Raw genomic sequence first — 11,039 nt, 5'->3', positions numbered from 1 at the left:
CTAATCAGAATAATTTGGAATTGAAAAAGAAAAAAAAAATACAACCATGTTAATTAAAATACAATAAACACCTTTTACAAACACACTACATTACAGAAATAAATAATTGTAGAGGTTGTAAAGGTGGCGAATCACAACGATAGCGAAATGTTTCTTGTGTGGTTGCAACACTATTGTCCAAAAATGTCACGGATTCACTCATCATCATGTGAAGAAAGGCTCTTCTGGTTCCCCTTCAATCCCCAATTTCAAAGCCATAAGATGTTTACACGGGAAACTTGTAGTTGGGTAACTGTTTAACAGATCAGAGGCCGTAAATCAAAAGCACTTGAGACTGAACTCTTTCACGAGTGAATTAAACTCATTAATTACTGTCATTGCGCATTATGCTTGAGCTTCAGATGGCGACTTACAAGAAACCTTCACTACTGGATGATTCTGGCACACATTACTCTCTCTAAAACATTCAATAAATTGTGAAAGCAAGATCCAGATTGAACATTGTCCCTTCATCAGCTAAAGTCGTGACCACAGAGGTGAATCACACTGAAAGGAAAAAATACAAAAAAACAGAAATATGCATTGATATTTCACATCAATGGCGTTAGGTAGTCTTATACATCCAAAATCACTGCAGCAAAACCTTTTTTGCAGTCTTGTGTAACAAAAAAAAAAAAAAAAAAAAACACATCAGAAAAGAAATCCTGAGTGCCGTTTGTTCAAACAGAGATATATAACGGTCATTTTATTTATGCTTTGCTGATGATTTACGTTCAGATTTCTCCATGTAGGTTCACACTTACACAAAAACTATTTTTGTTTGATTAGACCATATTAATTTGATAGCGATCTCTAGGAAAAATGTGCCAGGTCTCGTGCGAGTTCCTGCGATCTTTGATACCCTGTGTTAAACCATCACAAATCAGTTCAATCTTATAAGAGCTTTTTTTTGTTTTGTTTTTTTGTTTCATTTTCTTTTAAAATTCACATAGAAGGTGTGCAGACTTGTGAGCGACGTCCACTGCAACAAACCAAAAATATTTCAAAGGAAGGGCAAGGCTTCAGTCCTACTCTATTTGACATTATCTTTATTGACAAATATATGCATCATTTGAACAACGGTAGCTTCATAAATATGTTGGCATTTGTCAATAAGAACACCTTGACACTTAATCTTCAATTCCAGTTTCAGAAAGATCAACCTTTTCTCTCTCTCTATCTCTCTCTCTCTTTCATCAGATCACTACAGTCCAATCAACAACCTTGTCTTTCCAGATGGGTGAAGTATCCGTTGGCATTAATATGTACAAATCTACTTTTTTTTTTTTTTAAATGATTTTTGATCCACTTACTCCTCCAAGCAACATTCATGGTGCAGGGTGTGCTCTGAAAGTACCAAAGGCATGTTAAAGACGACTCTCTCTCTCTCTCTCAAGTGTTGTCCTCATAGATAATCTCCATCATGGACGTCCAGTATTCCACGGGGTGAATCAAAAACTGGAGTATTTGGAACAGATAAGGCCTCTGCTCAAGATCACGAACACAGACCGAAAACAGATGACAACCCCCACACCCTGCCAGATTTTAAGTACAACGCCGAAAGCGATGTTCTAGAGAGCTGAAGGACAGCAAATGGCTCCCGTCCCATAATGCCAGGGTTTAGGCCAAGGCCATGGGGCACCAAGTGTCCCCTCTCACGGAGGTTGCCACGTCAGCTGTGGACGTCAGGCCTACATTTGTGTACAGACTCTCCTGGCCGGGGTACTTCACCATGGAGCCGGTCGTGCACTGAACATCCACTTGGCCCAGCAGCGTCGAAGAGTTGACCTGGATCAAACCAGTGAATGTTAGCATGACAAATAAAAGGCAAACCATGTTGTTGCACTCAAATGGTCTAATGTCTTGAAAGCACAAAATGTTGCAAGTTCTATGAGTAATGCAGAGGAATCATTTATCAAACACCAGAATGATAGTCCACTTTAGACATTCTGACTCTCATTTATTTGCAACTACATGTCAACTAACTCCCGTTGGAGTATTAGTAGACTGTTGAATGTTAGGGTAAGTACAATAAGTTAACATGTAGATGCAAAGTTACTTATAGGCAGTCGAATGTCTTTTGGGGAGCATCAAAATAAAGTGTTAGCAGATATTAAAGGGTTAAGTCACCCAAAAATGAAAATCGTCCCATAATTTACTACTCACTCTCAAGCCATCCTAGGTGTATATGACTTTCTACTTTCAGCCAAACACAATCAGAGTTATATTAAGAAATATACTAATTCCCAGCTTTATAATGAGAGTGAATGGTAACTTGGATTTTGAAGCCCAAAAAAGTGCATCCATCCATCATAAAAGTAATCCATACGGCTCCAGGGGTTAATAAAGGCCTTCTGAAGCGAAGCGATGCATCACTCTTCCGCCGGAACTAGACTTGCGTATGACCGTTACCGGAAGCCAGTGATTATAGTTATTAAAAAGTTATAAATATTGATATTTTTCTTACAAAACCGCATCAGTTCGCTTCAGAAGGCCTTTACCAAGTTACTATTCACTCCCATTATAAAGCTTGGAAGAGCCAGGATATGTTTTAACATAACTCTGATTGTGTTTGGCTGAAAGAAGAAAGTCATATGGCTTGAGGGCGAGTAAATTATGGAATCATTTTCATTTTTGGGTGAACTATCCCTTTAAGAAGACAGTCTATCAACACTCTAATGAGAGTTAGTTGACATGTAGTCTAAAGTGGACTATCGAAATAAAGTGTTAACACAACTTTTTATCTGTAAGTTTTGTAACATTTTAATGCTGCATTTTTACAACACAAATGCAGCCTTTGAAAAGGAAAAATAAGGGTGGATGAACTTACTGATGTTACAGGCACCTGCGTCGATGAAGGACTGCTCTTTGTGCACTCGTCTGAATTAGAAGACGATGAAGATGTTGGAGTCATTGGAACAGAACTACTTCCTGTGAATTATTTTAACAAGTCAGTTTCTTCAGAATCACACATAAATGAAAGCTTTTTTTAATTATAATTTTGTATCACTTAACATACCAGATGATCCCTTTGTTTTGTTCAAGGTTTTTGGTTTTCTTTTCCTTGTCTGAATGCCTTCTTTCTTCATGGCAAGGGGTCTAGGCACCTAAAAAACACATGAATCCAGATTGTAAAATACTGATAATAGGCACACATCGCGTTTATTTTAATTGTACCAATTTGTTTTATTTCAGTTGTATCCGATCTTGTTTAGACGGAATATCTAGCATAGCCTACCCCATGTAACTTTGTGTAAAGTCCGCATGCGTTGCACACGGGCTCGCCGTCCGCGTTTCTGCGCCACAGTGTCGTCGTGCTCGTCTGGCAGTTTGCGCACGACAGGCCGATCCGCCTTGAAGACGACTGAGACAAAAGCAATTAACAATGTCATTATTTAATTCTAATAAAGATCAAACCTCTCATATTTATTAATCTAAAATGGTAGAATGAAATCTATGTTATTAATTTCTGCCTCTGATTTAATGTTTCAGATATTCAACCTGTGCGCAATATTTCACTTTTGTTTTTTACTTGTATAATGCAAAGTGAATTTCATTGTCTAAACAATTCAAATGAAAAGGGGCTTCGATTAGACAAATATTAAATATTTAATTAATTTTAAAAACATTTGCACACTGTATTTTTGTAGCCTAAACAATTACCGTTTAATGCCTGCAAACTTGTCTAGCCAATAAAAATAGCGTTTATTATGGGAGTAGACCTGTGAAGATGTTCCCAGATAACCTCTGGCTATTGTTTGAAATAAATAGGCAGGAAATTGAGTGGTTAAGTAGCTCATCGAGACGACGCTCACCATACGCTTCTGAGGTTTAATTAATGGTCGGCTGAGTCCATTCATTTTGCTGTAGAGACCGCAGGCGTTGCAGAGAAAGTGACCCGTGCCGTCGCGTCTCCACAGCGGGGTGGAAATGGAGCCGCAGTTGACGCACTCGCGGCTCTCCATCATGTCGTCCAGCAAATCTAAACACAGACAGTCGCCCGTCAGTCAACATCACTATTCACCATCAACTTCAATGTGCGCCAAATGAATTGCGCAGACTTGACACATTGCAACAGACTAATAGCATTAATGACAGGTGTGACTATTGTTTTTTTCTGTAACTCTTTTCGGTAACACTTTATTTTACAGTGTCCTTGTTACATATGTTACATGTATTTACCATATAGCAAGCACAGTGAATTATGCATAATTACATGCAACTAACCCTAAACCAAACCCTAATCCTACCCTAACCCTAAGTGCGTGTAGTTAATCAATATTACTCAGTACTTAAATATATAATTACACTGTTACAATGAAACCTTAAAATAAAGTGTAACCCTCTTTTCTCGTTTTAACTGATGTCCAAATTTAACATGCACGAAATCTGGAATAGTCTAAGCACTTTATTTTCAGAGCAGCTTGTTAATACCAGCATATTTTGAGTCTAATTACAATGAATTATATTAACATGTGCACACTTACGCACAGTTATATAAGGAATATTAGAAGCCATGGGCTGCAAACTGAGAACTTCGTTAACCATTTTATTTTAAAAAAACGTAAATTTCAATGACGTTCTCATTAAAAGTTTCATCAGACTACAGGCTACACAATTATCTACCACTGTTGTTTTATTACGTTGTTATTTGAAACGTTAGAATTAGTAAATTGGTCCATTCCTTTTTTTTTCTTTCTTTTTTTTTTATTTATATAAATTAGCTATTACATATTTTTGACATGTTCGTATCAATTATATATTAACCTAATATAAATTAGGGTCAATATTTAACCCTAAATTGTTTTTAGGGTTACCCCTAAAACCCTAACCCTAAACCCTAACCCTAAAACAAGCCTTATATAAATTATAAGGCTTGAACTCCCACAAAAGATTGGAAGGTCTTAATAAAAGTTATTATTTTTTTACACACAAGTAGCTAAAAGGTTCAACTGGTGTTTTAAACTTTCTGTAATGATGCAAATTACCCCCCCCCCCCCCCCCCCTCCCAAAAAAAAAAAAAAAAAAAAAAAAATAGTCCGATTGCTCGTATTTTCACCTGTCGCCAAACAGGCTACAGATGCTAACGAACACAAGTACTGGCATTATATAAAACAATATTATAGATTTAAATATCACAAATAGCCTATATCGTTAATGTTTTATAAAAAAATAAAAATATCTACCTGTGAGACTGGCGCCATATTAGCTACAATGTGCCTTAACATTTAAAATGATTAAAAAAAAAATTTTTTTTTAAATAATTGGATTATTCACAGACTGTCAGAAATGTGACGGAAACGTGAGTTTTTGAATTTCACAGCCAGAAAGGAATTTTGATATGAATATGAATGAATGGCCATAGCTTACCACCGTTGGGCCCCCGGATGGACAGCGGCGCGCTTCTTGACTGCAGGGAGTGCAGCATGGAGTTCTCGAAGGGCCCCGCGGGCCACGCCGCCGGTAACTGTGAGAGCTGCGGGGCCACATAAGGAGGGTACGGGCTTGTGTAAGATCCACTTATTGGTCGTGAAAGATACTGCTCTCGAGCGTTTACATTCAGAGGGTTAGTGTAGTTGTTATCCCTCGATGTGCCGTTATTCATAGGCGGACTAGGGGAGTAGTGGAAACGGTTGGAGGTATGCGGGCTTCCAGTGCTGTAGGACGGGCTCTCCGGTGCGGACTGTGACCAAACCGAATGACTGCTTACCGCATGGCTCGGCTGAGAAGAAACCCCTGGTTGTAGATAGGACAAACTCGGTATCATCGTTCCAACGCGAGACGTCGGCACATAAACGGGAGAATTAGGGTTGGAGTGCATGTAACTGGCCGATGGAGAGTCGTTATAACCGGCCTGACTCTGGGCCGCGGCGATGGCCAGTGTCTGATACATGTCGGTAGGGTCCACAATTAAGCCTCCCTTATGCGTCTCCCTTGTGTGTCCACCTGAGATGATGAGTTTGTTGCCCTGGTCTAAATCCGTGAAGAGTGTAACGTCGTCAGAATTGGGCAGGGCGTTGTTGGGATGCCCAAAGTGAACGTAGGAGTGTAGGGGCCTGGCCTCGGGGCGACGGGTTCCCACCGCGTCCAGGTGCGTCGGCGTCGGGGATCTCAGCCGCTCCCTCCGGTCAGTGTTCAGGTAGCTCTGCTCAGCCGGAGACCCTGGGCTGCTGCTGCTGGACACTTCGCGCTTGACCATGGACCAGCTGTTATCACCCAGGTCCATCCAGGATCCCTTTTATATCTCACAGTGTGTGGAAAATGGAGAGGCAAAAGTGCACTGAAAATGAGAACATCAAAATGTTAGAATATAGAGCGTAATGGGAAATGGTCTCCAAAAGAAAAGAAAAAATATATATATAGATGCTATATTATTATAATGTCAGAGAATTTAAGAGGAGCTCAAAGCATAAAGTAAATAAACTTATCCAACTGTTAAAGTTCCTCTGAATGTTTATTGTGATTTAGCACTTAAAATATGAATTATGATAAAGGCTATTCACTTTTTCTTTTACCGCGGAGACAGTTTCACTTCAGAAAGCGCACAATGGTGCAGCTACTAACTTACTCAAATCATTCATGATTATTGTGACATCTTGTAGTATTCTAAAATTAAAAGTTGAGCTGCATGACATGAATGACCGAACACACAACTTCACTAAATTCCAGGAAAACAAACACGCGCGCGCATACACACCCCATACAGGGCTTTACACTGAAGATCTGAATCCATCCGTGTCGCAAATCCGTCCTCCCTCTTGATGAAGCCTCATCATAATTACAAAAAAAAAAAACAGATAGGAAACAAAACGTAATATGTCTTTGCAGAAAATAGATAACCACTTGATAAGACCCACAACAGATAAGAGAGAGAGAGAGAGAGAGAGAGAGAGAGAGAGAGAGAGAGAGAGAGAGAGAGAGAGAGAGAGAGAGAGAGAGAGAGAGAGAGAGAGGCAGGGTAAAAATAATCCCAAAATGATTTAGACTCTCCTCGGCTGGCACCGAACTCAGCACCAAGGCAAGCGCTGGGAAGGAAATTTATAATCAAGACTCGGATAAGGGAAGAAAAAGACACCACTGACCTATTGGTGGTTTGCCATAAGTTGGTGTTCGCGGGATCCAGCGGTTCTGTGGTTGCAGGACTTGGAGAACTATTAGGAATGAAAGTTTTCTGTTCACTCGTGACGATGTTTAAGAGAGGAGGCGCCTCGTGCGCTCCGAGCCTCTGATTGGACTCCGGCTTGAGCAAACACATCTGCTCGATAGGGGTGCTGCGCTTCACTTTACACCTTACTTAGTGTGCATGTCCTTGATATCGAATGGAAAATGCGAGTCTTATAAATCTGACTACATTTTCACAAATGGAAGGGACGTGTTTAATTGCTTTAGCGGACAAGCAAACTATATATTTCTATATAAAATTTCCCTGAAAGGCTTAGGGTTAGGGTTAGGGTTAGGGTTAGGTTTAGGGTTATTTAAATGTATTCAATTCATAAATTTGCCGACATGAAATATCGGTGTAATTTTAAACAGTTCTTTATAATAATAATAATAATAATAATAATAATAATAATAATAATAATAATAATAATTAGCGTATAGGCTACTTCCAAACATATAGCCTTATAATTGCAGTCTAAAAATGTGAGCGAGCAGCAAAATGCCTTTTCGATCATTAAAATCTTTATTTAAACTTGGTACCAGTTGAATAAACTTCTGTTAAGACAATAACTTTGACCAACTAGCAGACGAGCTAATCAGGGTTAGTTTTCTGACTTTAAAAAGTTAGGATAGCCTATTCTTTAAGAGGGGAAAAAAGTATTAAACGCAGTTAACGCAACTAATGAATAATATTTTATAGTTGTATATTTAATTGTGTTTAAATTATTTAGTATATACTGTGAGGGAAATCACGCAAACAGAATGATGAAATCACTTTTCTATTTGTTTTGATGTTGAGCCTTTTCTATGCTATGTAAATTGGGCTCGTTGCTAATTAGTTCATCTAAGACGATGGGGCATCATTTAGGATTGTAAAGGATCCTACACAAACACCCAGCGGGCAATAGGCACTACTGAGTGCTTCACTTTGAACAGATGATAATTCATTCAGGCAGAATATACATTGTATTGTGACCTGATCAGGTATTGCAGGACGCCAATTGGATTAATCATTCTGAAGTCGAGAGGGTCTCTGACTCTTTTGTTGCCCAGTTTGTTCGATAACCAACACTGAATTATTTTATTATTTGCAACAAAACTGAGTTAAATACTCATGTAACCTATGTATATAATTATTTAGGATAGCCTATTGATATATTATTAACAATAGTTGATATAGTGATAAATAATTTTTGAACAGTAATACGCTCAAAAACAAGGATCTGAAGCCATTTTATTGACTCTTCAACAATTAAAACATTGTTTTATGTATTTCGGATAGTGTATTTGTTATACGCATATAGTCAATATTATTTAAATAGCCTAAATATTGCTCTCGTCTGCGTATGAAAAAAAAAAAATGCGCCCGTGCTATAAAAAAATAAAAACATTTCTGCATAGTCACTTGCGATTTTAGTGTTTGTCTATGGCTTCCAGACGCTCAGACAGATTCATAAGAGCACGTGTGAATAGATGATCTGCTGTCTGACATGATGTGTGTCTGTCTCCGAATAAACGAGGAATCTTCAAAGACGCACTGCAATCGAATCGTCTGCTGGCTTTTCTTTTAGATCGACCAAAACCAATTCTTTTCAGGAGGAAAACGAAATTGCATACATTGAATTGCATCTGTGATCTTTCTTAAGAACTAATCAAACCAATTCCTCTCCCTGCAGCGCTGACAACAAACGTTTTAAAATTGTAAAATAGTATACAAATCGCACTAACAAACATTAGTTATAATAATAATAAAATTATGGGAATAATAATAATGCTAATTTTTATTAGCTATTAGCTTATTTTCAGTAGAAAGACGCAAAATCAGGCCTATAGTTGCCCTATATGTAGGTTATAATATCATGCACTAAAGTGAACTAAAGCGACAAATCTTTTGCGTTTATGCATGGAATATTGCGAGCATGGGAGAAACACTCTGTATTTCAGTATAGTGTGCAGTTGTCACAAACATTAGGCATATCACAGTTATTATCACTATACACGACTGTTTATTGAATGAGAGCAAATTCGACATCACCGTCAATCGAAATAAACAAGTAAAAAATCGAAATCACAGCCTTACAATTATTTACGGGAAAGAGTGCTTTCCTACAGGCGGCTGTATATGATATTTCATATACTACCCAATTTATGACATTCTAGGCCACTACAAAGAGAGTCTTTATCAGGCTGTCTCCGCGTACTTTGACCCCACAATGTAAAACCAATTCAACGAACACAATAGAGACACGATGTCTGTGTCAATAGTCTCTTATGCTATTAGCGACAATATTTTATTCCATTATTTGATTATTATTAATATTAGGCATTTGTGTTTTGTTGTAGGTATCGCTTATAAAACTCTTATTTCTCGGGCAAAGCTTTCTAACGTTTTCACAGTTGTCATATTTATTTGATAATTTCACGTTACAGTGTAATTATATATTTAATTACTGAGTAATATTGATTAACTACATAGGGTTAGGGGTTGGTTGCATGTAGTTATGCATAATTTACAGTTATTTTGACAGTGACATGTAACATGTGTGATAAGGTCACTGTAAAATAAAGTGTTACCATAATATACTAATTGAAGTAGTTTGCTTTCTATCTAAAAAACTAATAATTCAACTGTGCCATCAGATTATCTCCATTTGATTAGACAGCTTTAACACAGTAGAGGAAGCATGTTTGCCATTGGTCAGAGTCATATTAGATATTTGCTCATGGTTCATCAGGTTGTTTCAAACAATGTTTCTAGACCAATCATTGCCAGATTCGTTTGCTTTGTGTTGTACATCACTGAAGTTGTTGCCGGATGAATGATGATGAAGCGATCAAATACTCATTACCAGGTGACATATTGTAAGGCAGGGTGTTGGCCTTTTCCTGCAAGAACACTCATTGTGGACATTAAATCATCACGAAAAGATCATTCAAATCTATACCCTTACAGACTTTAAAATATCACTCTCCATTTTTATGTTCTTAAGTCCTATTTATTAGCTATTAAAAGCGTTCAAGACTGTCAGGCTGACACAGACTAAGAATAAAACCATTTTCTATAGAACGTAACTTTTGTGTTACTTCCTACATTTTGAGAAATTCCCTCTCCTTCCCATTGCATTAAAATTTGACCTATTTGCTTATGGTTTATGACAGATGTTATGTTTTTATGCCTGGCACTGCCTTCTCCAGTTGAACTAAAAGTCAGAGACTCTGTAGAGAGGGACGGTTCGAGGCATATATGTTGCTGTTTGCAATAGTAGATGATTAAACAAGAAGGTGTAAAAGCAACCTTTGTGTGCGTGTGTATGTGTGTGTGTGTGTGTGTGTGTGTGTGTGTGTGTGTGTGAGAGTTTATATATGGGGGCGTGTGGGAGAGGCCTTGGATAGTAAACGTGTTAACAACCTTCACACAGATCTCTGGTCACACCCTGCTGGAGTCATGCGATTCTCCACTGTGACAACTGCATTTCTCCCATTCAGTGGAAATACAGAAGCACTGCAGGGGAAGTTCAAATGAAGAACATTACCCGTCTTTTGACTCATTTGTCAGTACAGTTGGTGTATAATAATAGTGGATGTGTAAATAATGAAATAACTGTTGTAAAATGTTATGAAATAACACACACACATAATATTTATTTGTTGCATACAATACACACACACACACACACACACACACACACACACACACACACACACACACACACATATATATATATATAATACTTTACAATAAGATTTCATTAATTAACATTTAACTCAGTTAATATTAATTTCAAGATTTACTAATACTTTATTTAAATCCAATGTTGTATTTAACATTAGTTAATGCA

At 37.7% G+C, this 11,039-nt stretch overlaps 1 protein-coding gene across 4 annotated transcripts; it reads right to left on the bottom strand.

Annotated features, from left to right (window-relative positions):
* Positions 1 to 363: 363 nt before the first annotated feature.
* gata6 (GATA binding protein 6) lies at positions 364 to 7,201 on the bottom strand. Of its 4 annotated transcripts, none has more exons than XM_079876027.1 (7): positions 7,122 to 7,201; positions 5,410 to 6,319; positions 3,855 to 4,021; positions 3,278 to 3,403; positions 3,059 to 3,146; positions 2,870 to 2,970; positions 364 to 1,827 (listed from the first exon to the last, which is right to left on the bottom strand). In XM_079876027.1, the coding sequence occupies exons 2-7, from the start codon at positions 6,263 to 6,265 to the stop codon at positions 1,660 to 1,662; spliced, it is 1,506 nt and encodes a 501-aa protein (XP_079732153.1). In that variant the 5' UTR covers positions 6,266 to 6,319; positions 7,122 to 7,201; the 3' UTR covers positions 364 to 1,659. The 4 variants fall into 4 exon arrangements, with proteins under 4 accessions (XP_079732153.1, XP_079732154.1, XP_079732156.1 ...); XM_079876028.1 differs by lacking the exon at positions 7,122 to 7,201 and adding an exon at positions 6,608 to 7,051; XM_079876030.1 differs by lacking the exon at positions 7,122 to 7,201 and adding an exon at positions 6,737 to 7,051.
* Between the last annotated feature and the right edge of the window lie 3,838 nt (positions 7,202 to 11,039).

Source organism: Squalius cephalus, assembly GCF_949319135.1.
Source record: "Squalius cephalus genome assembly, chromosome: 7".
Taxonomy (NCBI): domain Eukaryota; kingdom Metazoa; phylum Chordata; class Actinopteri; order Cypriniformes; family Leuciscidae; genus Squalius; species Squalius cephalus.
Note: the sequence above shows the minus strand (reverse complement) of the source record. Positions and strands in the feature narration are given on the sequence as shown.

Coding starts and splice junctions, on each gene's coding strand:
- gata6 (XM_079876027.1), bottom strand. CDS start 6,265: ATGGACCTGGGTGATAACAGCTGGTCCATGGTCAAGCGCGAAGTGTCC. Junction 3,404..3,854: donor TTAAACCTCAGAAGCGTATG/GTGAGCGTCGTC, acceptor CTTTTGTCTCAG/TCGTCTTCAAGGCGGATCGG. Junction 1,828..2,869: donor CGCAGGTGCCTGTAACATCA/GTAAGTTCATCC, acceptor GGTTTGATCCAG/GTCAACTCTTCGACGCTGCT.